Raw genomic sequence first — 19,873 nt, forward strand, 5'->3', positions numbered from 1 at the left:
GTATTTGGGTTTTCTCTCTGTTTCTTGGTGAGTCTAGCTAAGGGTCCATCAATCTTGTTTATCTTTTTAAAGAACCAGCTCTTTGTTTCATTGATCCTTTGAATTGTTTTTTTGGACACCATGTCATTTATTTCTGCTCTGATCTTTACTAGTTCCTTCCTTCTACTTGCTCTGGGGTTTTCCTTTTGTTTGCCTTCTAGTTCTTTAAGTTGTGAGGTTAGATGATCTATTAGAAATTTTTCTTGTTTCTTGAGGTAGGCCTATAGTGCTATGAACTTGCCTCTCAGAACTGCTTTCGCTGCATCCCATAGATTTTGTGTTGATGAGTGTTCATTTTGATTGGTTTCTAGGAAGTTTTCAATTTCTTTCTTGATCTCCATGGTAACCCATTCATTGTTTAATAACATGCTATTTAGCCTCCATGTGTTCAAATGTCTTTGCATGTTCTTGTTGCAATCAATTTCTAGTTTCATGCCATTGTGATCTGAGAAGATGCTTGACATGATTTCAATCTTCTTGAACTTGTAGAGACTTAGTTTGTGTCCTAACATGTGGTCTGTCTTTGAGAATGTCTCATGTGTACTTGAGAAGAATGTGAATTCTGCAGTTTTGGGGTGTGATTCTCTGTAGATATCTATTAAATTCATTTGATCTAGTGCTTCATTTAGAGTCTGTGTTTGTTTCTTGTTAGTTTTTTGTCTAGATGATCTATCCAGTGATGTCAGCGGGGTATTAAAGTCCCCTGCTATGATTATATTGCTGTCGATTTCTCCTTTGAAGTCCTTCAGAAGATTTTTAATATATTTTGGTGCTCCTATATTGGGTGCATATGTGTTTACCAAGGTTGTATCTTCCTGTTGGATAGATCCTTTCAATATTATGTAGTGGCCTTCTTTGTCTCTAGTTTGGGCCATCATTTTGAAATCTACTTTATCAGATATGAGTATTGCTACCCCAGCCTTTTTTTCCTTTCTGTTTGCTTGAAAGACTTTTTTCCATCCCTTCACTTACAGCCTATGTGAGTCTTTTGTTGTGAGGTGGGTCTCTTGTAAACAACATATATGTGAGTCATGCTTTCTTTTCCAGTCAGCTACTCTGTGTCTTTTTATCAGAGCATTCAAACCATTCACATTTAAGATGATAATTGATACGTACTTATTTATTACCATTTTTGTTTAGTGTCGTTCTATTTTTCTTTCTGTTTCTTTTACTAGTTACAGCAGTCCTTTTAGCATATCTTGCAGTGCTGGTTTGGTGTTAATATTCCCTTAGCCTTTTTTTGTCTGGGAAGGTCTTTATGTGACCTTCTATTTTGAATGATAGCCTTGCTGGGTAGAGTAGTCTTGGATTGAGATCCTTGTTTTTCATGACCTTGATTGCTTCATGCCACTCCCTTATGCCCTGTAGTGTTTCTGTTCAGAAGTCAACTGAGAGCCTTATGAGGTTTACTTTGTAGGTAACCTATTGCTTATCTCTTGCTGCCTTTAGGATTCTCCCTTTGTCTTTAATTTTTGGCATTTTAATTACTATGTGTCTTGGTGTGGGCCTGTTTGGGTTCTTCTTACTTGGGATTCTCTGTGCTTCTTGAACTTGAATGCCTTCTTCCTTCACCAAGTTAGGAAAGTTTTCTGTCACTATTTCTTCAAATATATGCTCTAACCCTTGCCCATTTTCTTCCTCTTCGGGGACTCTGATGATGCAAATTTTATTACGTTTCCAGTTGTCCCACAGTTCCCTTAAGCTATCTTCCTGTTTTTTAATTGTTTTTTTCCTTTTGGTTTTCTGATTGGTTGATTTTTTTCAACCCTGTTTTCTAATCCACTGATCTGGTCCTCAGCTTCCTCTATCTACTGGTTAGTCCTTCCAATGTGTTCTTAATTTCTGCTATGTCATTCTTCATTTCCACTTGGATGGTTTTCAATATTTCTATATCTTTACTCATGGTGCTGATATCCTTATTCATGCCGTTGAGCTTCCTCAAGATCATGACTCTGAAATCTACCTCTGATAATTTGCTTAACTGCATTTCATTTATGTCATCTTCGATAGAGTTCTCTTGCTCTTTCATTTGGGATTTGTTTCTCTGTTTCACCATTTTGGCTATCTCAGTGGGTTTTGGAGCCTGCTAAATTGTCCCTGTGGGTGTTGGTGTTCTACTGTTTGGGGCTCCTTCTACTGGGTTCGGATGAGCCTGGGAGGGCCCATGTTAAACACCACTGTCAAGTCTTACTTTCCTGGGTAGATTTGCAAGCCTAGGAAAGGTTCAGTTATTCTCTACCTTTTTCAGCTAGTAGTCTCAGTTATTCAGTGCCTTAGGTGCAGCCCTGGTGTTCTGCATAAGGGGATTTCCAGAGGGTGGGATAGATGCTGGTTGTTAATGAGTTTCAACTTGCATTTCTTTGCCTCACCTGGGAAAGGCTGAATCTCAGGGGCTGGGGAGGGGGGTGCTGCTGCTTTTTTTTTACAGCTCTGGGAAGGAGCACACTGGCCACCATCCTTTGTGGCCGCAACTCAGCAAAAACTCCGAGTGCCCTCCAAATCTCGGGTGTCCCCACAGAGTTCCAGTCTAGTCTACCCTCCCTCTGTCGTAGCCCCCAGGTGAGTAGCTGTGGCTGTTTTAGCGCTCTGTCCTGGCTCTCTGCACTGTGGAGTGGGCTTGGTCTTTATTCCCCAAGTGTATTGCTCACAGCTAAGACTGCTGCTGTCTGTGGGCTCTCAGCCTACCATCCTCTCGCACCTCCGCAGATCCTGCCAGTGTCCCTGGTTACATGGTCCTGTCCTGCTGCTTTTTCCGAGGATTTGTCTTTATTTTAGTTGTAATTCCTGTTTGGTCCTAGAAGATCATCTGTGTAGCTTCCATTCACTTCACCTCCATTTTCACATCCTCTAAACCTGTCTCGTGCACAGCTGGGTCGTACAGGCCTCTCTGGTGCCCCTGCACCCTGCAGGTCCCACTGGTAACTGGATGACACAGTCTCTGCTGGGTCGCATAGGCTATCTGGTGTTTTAGCACCCCGCAGGTCCCATTGGTATCTAGATTGCACAGTCCCTGCTGGATCGCACAGGCCTCTCTGGTGCTTCTGCACCCTGCAGGTTCTGCTGGAGGGTAGCTCGATTGTACTAGTCCCTCTCTGGCTCCAGCTTCCCACCGCTCTTGTGGGCAACTGGGTCACACAGGCTTCTCTGGTGCCCCAGTTCCTGCCGTTGGTGGCTGGGGAGTGCTGCTGCCCCATGGGGCTCAACTACTGCTCAACTTTTGCTATAGTTTTTGGGTATGGGTCTCAGCTACTGGTCTGTGCTTCTGTTGCCTGGGGATGGATGTCTGCTCCCCAGCCTTTGTTCCTGGGGGTATATCTCCACTCTGATCGGGCTGCTACTATGCGGGATGATGCTGAGCTCCTGGCTGTTTGCGGCTTCTGAGACTGGCACCTTGGGAGCTTCACTACTGTGCAGTGGTCTGTGTTGACAGAGTGTCCACTGGTCTGATGGTGCCTGGTGCGCTGGTGGGCTCAGGTTGCTGGGCCCTAGCTGCTCCCACTGCCTCCTCCCAGGGAAGACCCGGGATCTTCCAAAATGGTGGGACCTCCCTGCAGCGCAGGGAGAAGTGCCCTGAAGTGCCTCTTACCGCGGTAGCTGTCTGCTTTGTCCACAGCACAGGAACCTTCTGCTCCGCGTCTCTGCACTGTGCAAGTTTGGTTATCCACCTTCACGTCCACTCACGCTCTCTCACATACTAGCTCACTCTCTCACATACTCACCTCACTCTAGTCCTGGCCGCCGCCATCTTCTCAAATCCTGTACCACAGCCTTTTAATCCACTCATCTACTGATGGACACTTGGGTTGTTTCCAGATCTTAGCTATTGTAAATAGTGCTGCTATGAACATAGGGGTACATATATTCTTTCTGATCAGTGTTTCAGGTTTCTTAGGGTATATTCCTAGAAGTGGGATCACTGGGTCAAATGGCAGTTCAGTTTTTAACTTTTTGAGGTAACACCATAGTGTTTTCCACAGTGGCTGCACCAGTCTGCATTCCCACCAGCAGTGTTCTAGAGTCCCCTTTTCTCCACACCCTCACCAACACTTGTTTGATGATTTGTTGATGGTGGCCATTCTGACAGGTTTTAGGTGATACCTTATTGTTGTTTTAATTGCATCTCTCTGATGAGTAGTGATGTTGAGCATTTCTTCATATGTCTCTTGGCTATTTGTATGTCCTTTTTGGAGAGGTGTCTATTTAGGTCCTCTCCCCATTTTTAAATTGGGTTCTTTGTTTTCCTTTTGTTGAGTTGTATGAATACTATATTTTGGAAATTAACCCCTTATCTGATACATCATTGGCAATTATGGTCTCCCATATAGTAGGATCCTTTTTCGTTTTGATGGTTGTTTCTTTTGCTGTGCAGAAGCTTTTTAGTTTGATGTAGTCCCATGTGTTCATTTTTTCCTTTGTTTCTCTTGCCTTAGGTGTTGTATCAGTGAAAATTCTGTTGCATATGAAGTCTGAGATTCTGTTGCCTACATTTTCTTCTAGAATTTTTATGGATTCACAAGTTAAAAGTTTTTTATCCAGTTTGAGTTTATTCTCGTGTTTGGTGTAAGTTGGTGTGAAGAAGTTATTTTTTTCAGCACCTATTAAATGTCTCACATTCTTGTAGGTATACAGCAATTTAAATTAAAAACAAAACAAAACACACTCCTACCTTATAGATCTTATATTCTAGATGGGAAGACCAGTGATCAACTAGTTAAATAAGTATGTAGTGTTAAGTGGTGATAATAGCAGTAGGAAAATGTGAAGCAAGAAAAGTGCGAGGAGGGAATGTTAGTTTTACATAGTGTGACAATGGAAGGCCTCATTCAGAAGGTAACAGAGTAAAGCTCTAAAGAAGATAAGTGCCTTCTAACTATACATCCACTTCTAAGAGTTGAGGGTTTAGAATAGATGGCAAGAAGTTGTAACAAAAACCAGAAGCTTTATACCTCACGTGTTTAGCAGGAGCTGTGCCCATGGCATGTTGGAAGTACATAAGGGAAACATTTGTCCTAAACTCACTTGAGTTCTCTTCCTTTGTGTTCAGGAAATGATTATTGGGTTGAGGTAAGGGAAGATGCCATGACAGCTCTTACAGTGTAAGTACCAGCTTCCTCCTAAGATGGGGAGATATTTTTGTTACCATGCCTTAGACTTTAGAGAAACTTTTGCAAGAATGGCAGTTACAAAAATGAAATCGCTTGGAGGCCGATTAATGGGCCACCTGTGCTCAGATTTTTCCTACTTGTTCTCCTTAATATTCACTTCCCTTTTAAAACCTGCTATTGAGAAAGTATCTTTTGAGTGCCTGTTTTGTATCAGTCACTATTTTGAGTACTGGGGTGGGAATAATAAATAAAGTATAGACCCTGACCTTAAGAAATTTAGCCTAGTAAAGGAAACAGACTCTAAAGCAGAAACAGTACAATATATGTGATACATGCAACAGTGGAAGTATTTATTAAAACATTTTATCAAATACCTGATAGAGACCAGGTACTGTACCAGACACTGAGGATACAAATTCCAACAAGAGCCAGACCTAGTCTAGAAGTTGATGGGGTGAGATAGAAAATTATAACACTGCATGATAAATTCTTTGATGGAATTCAATACCTGGAGCTTTGAGAACACAAAGGAAGTATTGTATTTAAGAAATTGAAAATAGTTAAGTATGATTAGATCATCAAGTACCAAGGCTACTTATTGTTCTAGAACTGTTTCAGATATCAGTAGAAAAACTATTTTTCTACATGGTCCTGAAATCAAATAAAGTTTATTATTTTCACTGCTTATCATTAACTGTCTTATTCATAAAGCATCTATTGAGTGGACCCACTTCATTTAAAGAAATTTTAACTACATCAAATAAAACCAAGTACCAACTAGAAACTAAAAGGAAAAGGGTTTCCTGTCACATAGCAAGCTTCTTTAGCCAAACTTCCAAAAATAGCAGACTGTATTTTTTTCACCCTTTCTCACTAAATAAACAAGACAGCCATTTTCTGGCTGAATCTCAATGAGACTTTTAAAAATTAAAACAAAAACATTGCCCTGGCTACCAGGTGACTTGGTTGGAGTGTCATACACCAAAAGGTTTGGGGTTCAATTCCTGGTCAAGGCACATACCTAGATTGCGGGTTCAATCCCTAGTCAGCATGCATAGAGGAGGCAGCTGATCAATTTCTCTCTCACATCACTGTTTCTTTCCCTTTCTCTCTCTAAAAAAAAAATAAAATAAAAAGTCAATAAACATATCCTCAGGTGAAGATAAAAATATATATACAATGAGCCCTGGCCGGTTTGGCTCAGCGGTTAGAGTGTCAGCCTGCAGACCAAAGGCTTGTGGGTTCAATTTCTTATCAAGGGCTGGGTGGCAGGTTCTATCCCTGGCCCCAATCGGGGTCGTGTTGAGGCAGCCAATCAATGTGTCTCTCTCACGATGTTTCTCTCTGGCTCCCTTCCTCTCTTCCACTCTAAATAATCAATGGAAAAATTATCTTTGGGTGAGGATTAACAAAAAAAGAAAAAATACAATGAATTCTGAATAGAATATTGTGCAGCCATTATTTACATAGAAAAAAGTTGCCCTGGCTGGTTTGGCTCAGCAGTTAAGAGTGTCGGCCCATGGACCAGAAAGACCCGGGTTCGGTTTCTGCTAAGGGCACGTACCTCAGTTGTAGTTTGTCCCTGGCCCTGGTTGGGGTTGAGTGGGTGGCAGCCAGTCCATGTGTCTCTCTCACGTCGATGTTTCTCTCTTTCTCTTCCTTCTTCTCTCCCTCCCACTCTGTCTGAAATGTCCTCGAATAAGGATTAAAAAAAGAAAGAAAGAAAAAGAAAAAAATTATGCATATAGTGAAGTGAAAAAGCAGTTATAGCCCAACCCGTGTAGCTCAGTGGTTGAGTGTCAACCCGTGCACCAAGAGGTTGCCGGTTTGATTCCCAGTCAGGACACATGCCCACATTGTGGGCCCAATCCCCAATGGGGGGCATGCAGGAGATGGCCAGTCAATGTTCTCTCTCATCAATGTCTCTCTCTCTCTCTCTCTCTCTCTCTCTCTCTCTCTCTCTCTCTCTCTCCCCCTCCCTCCCTCTCCCTCTCCCTTCCTCTCTCTCTAAGAATCAGTAAAGAAAAAAAAAATTTTTTAAGCAGTTACAAAACAGTGTACATAATATATATCATTTTTCAAAAGAAAACTTTTATATATATAAATAAAGTACTGGTATATGTATACATAGATAGAAAACAATACAGGCATACTTCAGAGATATTGCGGGTTCAGTTCTAGACCACAATAAAGCAAGTCACATGAAATTTTTGGTTTCCCAGTGCATATATAAAAGGGTTTTTGTTTTTTTTCCCACTATTCTGTAGCCTATTTAAAGTGTGCTGTTAAGTCTATATAGCATTATGTTAAGAAATCAATTTATATACCTTAATTAAAAAATACTTGATTGCTAAAAAGTACTAACCATCATTTAAGCCTTCAATGACTTGTAATCTTTTTTTTCCTGATGGAGGGTCTTGCCTCAATGTTGATGGCTGCTGACTGACCAGGGTGGTGGTTACTAAAGGTGGGGTGGCTGTGGCAATTTCTTAAAATAAGACAATGATGTTTTCTGTTTTAGTTGACTCTTCCTTTCACTTGAACACTTAGAGGCCATTGTGGGATTATTAATTGGCCTGATTTTGATATTGTTGTCCCAGGGAATAGGTAGGCTTAAGGAGAGGGAGAGAGAGGGAGGGAAACGACCAGTAGATGGAGCAGTGAGAACACACACATTTATTAAGTTCACCATCTTATATGGGCGTGGTTTATGGTGGCCTAAAATAATCACAATAGTAATATCAAAGTGCACTAATCATAGATCACTATAAGAAATGTAATAGTGATGAAAAAGTTGAAATACTGCAAGAATTACCAAAATGTAACAGACACAAAGTGAGCAAATGCTGTTGGAAAAATGGTATTGATAGACTTGCTCAACACAGGGTCCTCACAAACCTTCAATTGTAAAAAATATAGTATCTGGCCCTGGCCGTTTTCGCTCAGTGGTAGAGCGTTAGCCTGCGGACCAATGAATCCTGGGTTTGATTCCGGCTAAGGGCACGTTCCTCAGTTGTGGTTCGTCTCCGACCCTGATGGGGGTCTTGCGGGAGGCAACCAGTCGATGTGTTCGTCTTATGTCGATGTTTCTCTCTCTCTCTCTCTCTCTCTCTCTCTCTCTCTCTCTCTCCCCCTTCCCCTCTCTTTGAAGATAAATAAAAATATATATATCCTCAGGTGAGGATTAAAAAAAACAAACACAATATCTGCACAGTGCAATAAAGCGAAGTGCAATAAAATAAGGTATGCCTATATAAGGAATATATCGAAATGTTAACAAATTAGTATTCTTGGGTATGGCATTGATGGGTCTATCAGTTTCCTATTGCTATATAACAAATTACCACAAACTTAATGGCTTAAAACAACACCCATTTATTAGCCCACGGTTCTGTGAATCAGAAATCCAGCAAGGTATGGTTGGGTTTTAGGCTAAAATCAAGGTGTCGGCCAAGCTAATTCTCATCTGGAATCTCTGTTCCAAGGTCATTCTTGTTGACAGAATTCTGTTCCTTTCATTGTAATGAAAAAGTTGAGGTCCTCTTTACTGTTTACAGCCATGGGTCACTCAGCTCCTAGAGACTGCCTACATTTTTTTTACCACGTGGCCCCTTCCATCTTCATACAGCAGTGATACTGCCCTAGCCGGTTTTCTCAGTGGTTAGAGCATCAGCCTTTGGGTCCAGAGAGACCTGGGTTCGGTTCCCGCTAAGGCACGTTCCTCAGCTGCAGTTTGTCCCCGGCCCCTGGTTGAGTCTGTGGAAGCAGCTACTCGATGTGTCCCTTTCACGTTGGTTTCTCTCTCTTCCTCTCTCTCCCTCCCACTCTATCTGAACAAAAAATGGAAAAATGTCCTCGAGTGAGGAAAAAAAAAAAAACAGCAGTGATACTTTAAATCCTTCATATGCTTCATATCTCTGACTTTAATATCCTGAAAACAGCCAGAGAATACTGTTTTTAAAAGATTTGGGCCCACCTCCCTATCTTAAAATTGGCTGATTTGGAACCATAATGACATCTGCAAAATCCCTTCAGAGCAATACCTTGATGAGTGTTTGAATCACTGAGAGAAACTGTGTGTATACAAGGAGCTGGGGAATCTTGGTGGGGTTGGAGGTGAGGGTGTCTTAGGATTCTGCCTACTAGGATGAGTGGCCTTTATTTATTTTTTTAGTTGTATTTTTACTAAATTATGCATTGAATGTATGGTATTTCAAGGTTTGGGGTGTTTTGTATCTTTTTAATTTTTAACCTATATTTTGAGCTCTTTATACTAACAAATATTAGATATTTATGAATCTGTTCAGCTTGGGTTTTTTCCCTCTTAGCCTGACTACCATAACTTCTTTATTTATAGAAGCTTTAAAACTCTAGACTAAGAGAGATGGTGTCTAGTCTCACTTACTTCCTCTAAACAACTGTGGAACCTCAAGAAAAGAATACTTCCCAGTATTCCTTAGAATAATGCCTCTGGTTCTAAGCTTTTAAAAAGAAATCTAAGAACTAAAGGGGGGTCATATAGAGTATAGTGGTTAAAATCGTAGGATGGGGAATCATCCTGGTTATACCTTTATTGCATGCATAATGGGCAAATTACTCGTCCTCTGTGCCTCATTTTTTTTCCATCTGGAAAATGTAGGACATAGTAGTGCCTATCTCAGAGGATTATTGGAAGGATTAAATGAGTTAATATATATAATATACTTAGAGTAGTACCCAGCACATGTAAGGGTTCAATAAATGTCATCTGCTATATTTATTGTTGTTGTTATTGTTACTTAGGGATGGGTTAAATTTTACCTATCCAAAAGTCTGAAGACTTCATCCTGACTTTTCTTTTTTTTTTTTTTTTTATCCTCACCCGAGGACATTTTTCCATTTTTTGTACAGATAGAGTGGGAGGGAGAGAGAGGAAGAGACAGAGAGAGAGAAACATCGATGTGAAAGGGACACATCGAGTGGCTGCCACCGCACGACCAACCAGGGCCGGGGACAAACTGCATCCGAAGTACGTGCCCTTAGCGGGAACCGAACCCAGGTCTCTCTGGACCGCAGGCCGACGCTCTAACCGCTGAGCCAAACCGGCCAGGGCCATCCTGACTTTTCTAACCTGCTGTATGATCTTAGAAAAGCCATGGAAATTTTTTGGCCACCTTTTCTTCATCCATAAAAGTATAAATTTGGAATAGGTTATCTCTATGGCTCCTAAAAGTTTAGCTGGTATAGTTACGTTTCTTGGATAATAATGACATTAAAACTGTTGCAGATAATAAGAGAATTCAATAAAGTATCTGAATACAAAAATAATATACACATTACTAACCTTATTTTGTACAAACACCAGTTGAATAAGTCAATGCATGCATATAATGACTCCTACAAAGAAGTCAGTCTTTTCAGAAGAGAGACATTATTCATTGCTGTAATACCAGCATCTAAAACACTTCACATATTAGAAGGTTAGTAAATATTTGTTGTAAAATTAATGTTCTCAAGGAATTCTCAAGCTAGTGGGGAAGGCAGATGAGTAAGCCGTTATAGTGCACTGTGGTAAGTCCTGTGATAGAAGCAAAGGTGTTAAATATTGCAAGTATTTCTGCTGGATGTTAGATTTTTTGTGATCTGCTTTTGCTCTCCTCAGCTCTGTTGGAACAAGGCAATAAACTACGTAATGCCATGGTGGTTTCTGCAATGAAATCAAGCCCAGATACTAGCATGTTGTTGGATGAAGTTCATTCTCCTATGAAGGATGATTTTCTTAGAGCATCAGCACAGTAAGTGACAGAATAAACATGAAGCCCAACAGTTTATTTCCTGATAGTTGTTAATATGAGTTTTTGTCAAGCTATGGACTAAACAATTTTGGAAGTGTTCAGCAAACAATTCTTTATATATATGATATATCATATATAATATATGATATATGTGTAAATATTTTTTTAATCTTCACCCAAGTATATATTTCCATTTATCTTCAAATAGAGTGGGAGGGAGAGAGAGAGAGAGAAACATCAATGTGAGAGACACATAGATTGGTTTCCTCCTGCTCAACCATACTGGGGCCAGGGACCAAATGGCAACTGAGGTACATGTCCTTGACTAGAGTCAAACCCAAGACGCTTTGGTCTGCAGGCCAACGCTCAAACCACTGAGCCAGACCGGCCAGAACTTTTAAAATATTTTTTAGAGAGAGAGAGAGAGAGATAGAAATATAGATGTGATGATGTGAGAGAGATACATCGATCAGCTGCCTCCTGTACGCCCGCTACTGGGAATCAAGCCCACAACCCTGGCATGTGCCCTAACCAGGAATCAAACTGACTTCTCAGTCCATGGGACGATGTTCAGTCCACTGAGCCACACCAGCCAGGCCAGCAAACAATTCTTAATGTGGAAAAGAAGGCTAAACTACAAGTTAAGATACTCAAAATCTAGACCTAGCATTGGCACTTATTACTAAATTGTCAATGGCTAAATTCTTTGCACCCTCCGACCAGCATGCTTGTATATAAAATGAGGATATTCTCTCCTTCCTCTCTTATAGAAATGATATTCTAAGGTAGGAGAGGGCTTTGTAAATTGTGACATTTTATGTATATTTAAGGTAGTTACATCTAAAATATGTTAAATTTCCCCATTGAACCATCTTTTAGCTCAGTTAATTCTGATTTAGATTTTTTCCATATGTCAGCCACTCAGAAAGTATTTTTTCACACCTTAGAATCAAACCCTTGTCTGAGACTCAATTTAAAGACCACATTGAAGATCACCTCCTCCCTCCAACTGAGAATAAATTTTGGAAACATGACCCAAAAGCTGATATCAGAGCCATACAGCTACTGTTGGGCAGGTAAGAGCTTTCTCTGTTTTAAATTCTTCCTCCAAATTATTGTGTGCATTGTTCACAGATTTATCTTCATAAAGCAACACTTCCTTAGAAAAACCTAGACATTCTCTTGCTTACTTGTTGCATACTAAATAAAAGGCATCATTCATTGCCCTGGCCAGTTTGGCTCAGCAATTAGAGCATCGACCTGTGGACCAAACAGTCTCAGGTTCAATTCAAGGGCACATGCCTGGGTTGCGGATTCGATCCCCAGCTCTGGAGGGATCCAATCAATGTGTCTCTCTCACATCGATGCTTCTCTCCCTCTCTCTCTCTCCTCTTCCTCCCTTTCTCTCTCTCCCATCCTCCCTTCCACTCTATCTAAAATCAATGAGAAAATATCCTCAGGTGAAGATTAACAAAGAAAAAAAATCATTATTCATTACCAAATAAATTAAAATCCAGTCTTTACCCTTTTATTCTTAGCCTCACTTACAGAATGATCTCCAGTCCACCTTTTCATTCTTATTTACCAGCTCTATGCCTAACACCAGTGTTAGCAGAGTATAATGAAAAGAGCATGGATTTTACACAGACACCAGTTGAAATTCGGGATCTATCTCTTATTACCTATGTGGCTTGCACAGTTAGGCAGGAAAAAATAAATAACAGAGTTCCATCTGGAAAGGAAGAAGTAAAATTATCTCTAGTCACAGATGACATGATCTGATATGTAGAAAATGCTAAAGAATGCATTAAAAAACAATTAGAACTAATAAATTCAGGAAGATTGCAGGATACAAAAATAATTTGTATTTTTATATACTTGCAATGAATAATCCAAAAATGAAATTAAGAAACAATTCATTTACTCACTTCTATATCCTACAAAAAAAAACTAATATTACCATAATTAACCCTAGAAACAGATATTTTTGCTTATGGACAAAAGAATATTTATAATTAGCCATTCTTCTCAAAAACAACATATAACATTTAATGCACTGATTCTAATTAATTCTTTCCCTTTGTTTTCTTTCTGCTAGACCATAAGCAACATAAGAGTATATAGCAAGATAGCTTAGCCATCTCTGTATCATTTAGGACCTGATACCATGCCTGGCACATAATAGGTGCCCAGTAAAATGTTTGTTAAATAAACTAATGAAATCATAATCAGTGTCAATAGTGTATTTTTTCAATACTAGCTGTTGGCATTCCAGAAAAGGGGGAATTCAATATGAAAATATTCATCAGATAATCTACTGTTTAGTGTGAGTCTTCTGTTTAACATCTTCTTCCATGTTTAGAACTTTAGAAAGTTTTTACTAAAAGGAGAATAGCTCAGCTGAAATGTCTTTGAAAAATCTTCTGCTTTGTTATTCGTATCTCTACAGTGCTGAATTATCCCAAGGTCATTACTGGGACGGGTTAGGCTCTCCACCAGATTCTCCAGCTCCTGGGAGTGATGTATATTGCAGCAGTGAGCTGAATGACCCTCAGTTTGACCAGAGTCTCCTGGAGAACTTATTCTACACAGCACCTGTAAGTCATAGAATCTGAAGCTTTAGGAATTAGATAACAATTAGAGTATTAATAATATTAGTAGATTCCAGCATGTTACCACTTGCCAGATAGAAATCTATCCATTTTACATACCATATATAATTATATTGACAACCTGAAAAGGAAAGTATTGTCCTCATTCTACAGAAGAGGAGACAGGCCTAGTAAGATTAAGTATGTTGTCCAAGTAAATGTTAGAGCCAGGATTCAAATTCTAATTTACCTGAGTCCAAAGCCTGTGGTCTTAATTATATTATATGGCTTTCTTAGAGCTCTTCTGAAGAAGAGCTAATGCAGGTATACCCTTAAAACCACCCTAAGATTGGTATCTTTTCAAAATATTTCAGAAACACCTCTACTCACAGGTGACAAATAACTCTCCTGACCCTTAAGACAAGGTATTCTCATATTAGGCAGTGCTAGCATTTTCAAAGTTCTTTCTTTTTTTTAAATATGTTTTTATTTATTTTAGAGAGAAAGGAAGGGGGAGAGAGAGAGAGAGGAACATCAATGACATTGAAGAACTGCCTTCTGCACACCCCTGGAGATCAAGCCCGCAACCCTGGCATATGCCCTGACTGAATTGAACCGGTGACCTCTTGATGCATGGGACAACACTCAGTCCACTGAGCCACACCAACCGGGCTCAAAGTTCTTTCTTATATCAAGCCATGTGTTCTGTTCATTGACTTAGCATCTACACATATTAAGTTCAATCCCTGTTCCACCAGTAATCATTTATATTTGTGAACACTGCTGTCATGCTCCTGATTTTCCTTTTCTCTGAGTCAGGAAGGATAACTGAAATACAAGGTTGTTTATACCAGCTCAGTGGTAAGACAGTGAGAGCTACCAGGGTTCAGAGCAAGCAGGGAGAACTTTTACATGAGATTATCAGGAAAGAGCATCATGAAGAATTAGAGGTTTCGCCCTGGCCTGTTTGGCTCAGCGGTTAGAGCGTTGGCCTGCGGTCCTGAGAGACCCGGGTTCGGTTCCCGCTAAGGGCATGTACCTTGGTTGCAGTTTGTCCCCGGCCCTGGTCGGTTGTGCAGGTGGCAGCCACTCGATGTGTCCCTTTCACATCGATGTTTCTCTCTCTCTCTCTGTTCCTCTCTCTCCCCCCAACTCTACCTGAACAAAAAATGGAAAAATGTCCTCGGGTGCGGATAAAAAAAAAAAAAGAATTAGAGGTTTCAACTGAGACTTGAAAGATGGTGTTTAGAGAGAGAAAGAATGTGAAGTGGGACTAGAAAGAATGACCTATCTAGAGAAGCAGTTTGTGTACTGTAAGTATCTAATTTGACTAGATCAGAATTTCTGTGGAAAAGAAGTCATCCATAAGTCAGGCTAGCACATTGCAACCAGTCTGTGAAAGCCTGTGAATGTCAGATGATGAGGAAATGATATGATCATGATAGTGTTTTAGGAATGTTAATCTGGCAGTGATACAGGGGGTCAACAGGAGAGAATAGCAGATAGAAAGCTATTGGGCCTACTGGAGGTTGCAAGAGAGGGAGAGCCTGAATGACAGTGGCAGCAATGGGATTGGAAAGAAGGAGATGGATTTAAAAGACATTATGAATTATTAGGATTTCATTACTTCCTTAAAAATCACCACTGATACTATGTCATTTGTAGGATAAAAAAGAATATAAACTTACATTTATTACACATTTTCTCTGTGCCAGGGAATTTACATTACCTGTTAATTATCCAGTACTCTACCAAATGTATTAAATTTATTTCATTTAGTTCTTTTTCTAGCCCCATGAGATAGTGTTATCTTTTTTACATATCATAAAATAAAAGGTTAGAGACATTAATTACTAATAATTAAGTGACAGAACTAGAATTCTTACCCTAGTCTGTCTGTTTTGTTTTGTTTTTTGCCAAAGAAAGCCTGTATGTTTCTTACTTAGACCACACCATCTTGTCAGCTTTGAGCATGGCATTAAAATCTGATTTTGACTTACCTTCCTCACCTCGTTTCCCACTTTGCTCTGTACCCACTGGAGACTCCTTCATACTGATTATAATACCTCTTCTCAAGCATTCTAGTTCTTTTTCCTATCTCCATAGTTTTTGCTCATACTTATCCTTCTACTTTGACTGTTGAAATGCCCTTGTACATCTGGTAAGCTTTTCTTCATTCTTTATCAACTCATCAGCTCTGTAAAGAAACCATCCCCGATTCAAACAAGCATATATATGTTTTTTTTTGAGTGAATGTCCACAGTATCCTGAACATACCTCTGTTATAGCCTTTAACCATGTATGATAAGTTCCTTATGACCACAAGTATGTCTTCATTGTCTTTTTATTACCACTACAACAAAGGCCTAATGGATATTGAGTACTCAGTGGATACTTAGTGAATAAATATATGTATGGCACTAAGTAATCTCCCATGCTATTTGAACAAACTAATTTTAGAAAATGTTTATTCACTGGAAGAAGTGAAAACTTGAAGAAATGGGGAGACCAGGGAGTTAGAATGCTCATGTCCTTCCCTGGGGTCAGTATTTGATGTTCTTAATATTGAATTAACATCCACGATATTGCCTTGTTTTTGGTTCCTGAATTTATTAGCCTTTGAACAACCTAGATTATGTTTATTATAATTTCCTTCAGGCTGTGGACCCAAGTAGATTTTGATTGTGTTGTCAGTACACATTTTTAAAAGCTGCCTCTTAATTTAGAAATGCCTAAAAACCTTTGTAGGGTAGGGTATGCATGAGGCCATGGCATCCTCCTTGGCCCTTCTTGCTACTATACCTGTGACTACAGCAGCTCCCAGCCCATGTTTCAGCTTCACCTCTGAAACCAAGAAGAAGCGTTTTATGCAACAGAAGGTGAAGGTGTTCAGTCAGGGTGGCTGGCCCACTCACTGAAGGACGTGTTCCTGTGGAGCCTAACCTACTTGATCAATAAGCTCAAGGGGCGCTGCCACATAACTTTAAGGCCAGTTCCAAGGTCAAGGTCAACAATCACCTTTTCCACAAGGAAAATCTGCCCAGGAAATACGACTTCAAGGGCTCCCAAGTGTCCCTGGAGGCCAGCGATAAAGAAAGGTTAAAAAATTGCTCACTCTTAAGGATATGGACTTTCTCAACAAGAACCAGAAAGTGTATTTTGGTGAAGAAGAGAAGAAAGTATTTCTAGAGAAGCTAAAGAGAGATGTGGAGTTCCTAGTGCAACTGAAAGTCATGGACTACAGCTTTCTGCAGTCATGGCATCTAGTGACATCTTCTGGGCTCTGAACCAGATGAAGAGGGATCTTTGTGGGAGGAGAAGTCAGCAGGGGATGGGAACTGTGCCCTGACCCAACCTCCTACTCTGGTGAGCTCCTTTGGCACCTTTGGGTATTGGTGGCTATATTCATTCCCATTAGCCTATGGGCCTTGGAGAGTTTAAATTCTTCATTGGTGTCTATACCATCTGGAGTGCTGAGGGGACCCCCCAGAAGAAAGTTTTTTTCATGGGCCTCATTGACATCCTGATGTAGTGTGATGCCAAGAAGAAAGCAGCTCATACAGCCAAAACTGTCAAGCATGGGGCTGGGGCAGACCTCTCTGTTGTCTATCCTGAGCAATATGCTAAGTGATTCCTGAATTTTATTACCAACATCTTTGCTTATATCTCTGTGGTGACTACTGCTTTATGTTCAAGGTGGTCGGGTTCTGAGAGGCTTGAGCGAATTGTGGATATTCTGCTCACTACTTCTCTTCCTCTTTGCAAAATTCAGGCTACTGGCTCCTTCCATCCAAATAACTCAATCTTGTTGAGTAAGCTCTTTCTAGACCTCAGAAGTTCATAATCTTTTCTCCCCTTTGTTCAGTTTTCTTCCTTCTCTACCTCCTCTCCAGCAAGTCTGCTTGCTTCATTAGAATGTTACTGTTGATTCTCTCCCAGGTGCCTTGATTTTGTAGAATGTTCTGTTGTTTCTATAACATAGGAGGAGCTAGAAGGAGAGGGTTGTTTGCCATCTTCAGGACCTGATGAACGGTGGATGGATCTGGCTCAAACAACTATGGATGCACTTTGCTTTGCGGGATGAACTAAGAGTGTCTGAATTTTGCTGATAACTTTATAGAACTCATTGTGGCATGCTTCTTTTTGGCTAGACCCTGGGGTGGAAGACTCAAGATACTACAAATTTGAGGGCAGGCATGCACACATGATGGGATATGACCATTTTTACAGAGGTGGGGTGGAGAGTGGTCAGCACACTGGCACCTTATGGAGGTAGGAACTAAGATGACTCTTGTGATTATGCAGGGTACTGGAGAAAGTCTATCAAGGATTGACTACTCTTTCCGATCTCTTCCCTCACCTCACTTCCACCCCCACCTCTGTACAGGAGTCCAGAAATGGATAGCTAGAGTGTTCAAGCTGGGTAAAGGTGTTTGACTATTGCTGCTCTTCTCCAGTACCCCACATCCTTCTGGCACTGGAACCCTTCAGTGGGGGTGTGGCCAGTTCTGGAGGCTGGGATGATAATTCCCCATGTTAAATTTTCTTTCTTCATGTCTAGCCATCCCTGAGGTTTTATTTCCAGGATAAGGGAATACCTCTATCTGGGTCAACCCTGGTCATTTTAAAAAATGGAGGTCTGAAATAAGGGAAACTCCTCTACCCCCTGGAAATGTGTGCCTAGTATACTTCCTTCCCTTACCGTTCTCAAAGCTTTTATCCAGCCCTGGCCGGTTTGGCTCAGCGGTTAGAGCGTCGGCCTGCAGTCCAGAGAGACCCGAGTTCGGTTCCCGCTAAGGGCATGTACCTTGGCTGCAGTTTGTCCCGGCCCTGGTTGGGTCATGTGGGTGGCGGCCACTCAATGTGTCCCTTTCACGTTGATGTTTCTCTCTCTTCCTCTCTCTCCTTCCCGCTCTATCTGAGTAAAAAATGGAAAAATGTCCTCGGGTGAGGATAAAAAAAAAAAAAGCTTTTATCCAGTTGGGTTTGTTACTCTATTCTCTTCTTTCTTGTTTTATACTGCTACTTTGTCTCCCACGGGACAGATGGCCTTCTGTGTCATCTTTACTCTCCGCCCACAGAGAGGAGTCAGAACCATGACTCCAGCTTCCAACCCCCTCCAAAAATAGTTGAATTGATGCATGATATTTTCAGAATGTAGAGGACTCTAATGAGCCCAGATATATCCTCCCCATCCTCCAAAACCTTTGGGGCAAAGGCAGCCATTCTTACTATTATCCATACCTGTTCAGTCTTCTACATTTTTTTAAAACATAAATATGGATACCAACAATTGGCCTGTGAGGATGCAAAGATTCTTTTCTCCGTATCTGGCTGGACTGGTCTGTCTCACAAGAAGTCATAAAGAATTCCTTTCTCCCCTTCATCTTCTGCTCCAAAGGAAGTAACAAGAGGAGTCCCCAGTTAAGGATTGGAGTCCCTATAATACCTTTCTGTCTGGAGCCTGATGGATCTTTTTCCAACCATGTACCTTTCCCCTGTTGAATGCAATAAGGTTCCATGACACCAGCAACTATTGTTCTTTAGAAATGAGTTTTCTGATCATGTACCTGATAATATGAGCAGTATGGTCATTTATGGCTTCTGATTATCATCTTTTTTGTTTTATTAACTAATACAAAAGATCATGTGTGTTTATTCTCTTTGGTGTCATTATATAGAAATTAAATTGAGTCCAAAAAAGGGGGGGGATGCCCTGGCCAGTTTGGCTCGATTAGAACGTGGGCCCACAGTCCAGAGAGACCCAGGTTTGGTTCCCGCTAAGGGCACGTACCTCAGTTGCAGTTTGTTCCTGGCACCGGTTGGAGTCGTGTGGGTGGCAGCCAGTCGATATGTCTCTCTCGCATCGATTTTCCCTCTCTTCCTCTCGCTTTAAAGATGAATGCAAAAATGTCCTTGGGTGAGGATTGAGAAAAAAAAGAAAAAAGGCTTTGTTATTTCACTTTGAAAAAGTTGCATTGTTTCCTTGAAGGAAATTCTAATCACGCTTAGTTAACTATTAATTTATTACTCTCATCACACAGGTCAATACATTATGCACCCTGAGATGCTGAGAAAGGTATTGAAGGTGATAAACTTAAAATTACTTTGTGCCCTGGCGAATGGGGCTCAGCTGTTAGAGCATTGGCCTGCGGACCAGAGAATCCTGGGTTTGTTTTCTGCTAAGGGCATGTACCTCAGTTTCAGTGTGTCCCCTGCCTTGGTTGGGGTCATGTGGGTGGCAACCAGTCGATGTTTCTCTCTCTCTTCCTCCCTTTCTCCCTCCTGCTCTATCTGAAGATAAGTGCAAAAAAAAAACATGTCCTTAGGTGAGGATAAAATAAATAAATAAATAAAATGACTT

The 19,873-nt window shown here is 40.7% G+C and overlaps 1 protein-coding gene and 1 pseudogene across 14 annotated transcripts in view; both read left to right on the forward strand.

The window, feature by feature from the left end:
• C2CD3 (C2 domain containing 3 centriole elongation regulator) overlaps window positions 1–19,873 on the forward strand; it is a 156,216-nt gene that overhangs the window by 27,467 nt on the left and 108,876 nt on the right. For 8 of the 14 annotated variants that reach the window (XM_036258603.1, XM_036258602.1, XM_036258608.1 and 5 more), the window contains 3 exons: window positions 10,786–10,918; window positions 11,866–11,994; window positions 13,368–13,515. In XM_036258603.1, the coding sequence (XP_036114496.1) occupies window positions 10,786–10,918; window positions 11,866–11,994; window positions 13,368–13,515 (410 nt within the window). Of the gene's footprint in view, window positions 1–5,111; window positions 5,136–10,785; window positions 10,919–11,865; window positions 11,995–13,367; window positions 13,516–19,553; window positions 19,598–19,873 lie in introns of those variants that run through there. The other 6 variants (XM_036258611.1, XM_036258612.1, XM_036258613.1 and 3 more) reach the window with 6 other exon arrangements.
• On the forward strand, window positions 16,278–17,353 carry LOC118627726 (annotated as a pseudogene).

The sequence above is a fragment of the Molossus molossus genome, unplaced genomic scaffold (genome assembly GCF_014108415.1).
Source record: "Molossus molossus isolate mMolMol1 unplaced genomic scaffold, mMolMol1.p scaffold_m16_p_13, whole genome shotgun sequence".
In the NCBI taxonomy this organism is placed as follows: Eukaryota; Metazoa; Chordata; class Mammalia; order Chiroptera; family Molossidae; genus Molossus; species Molossus molossus.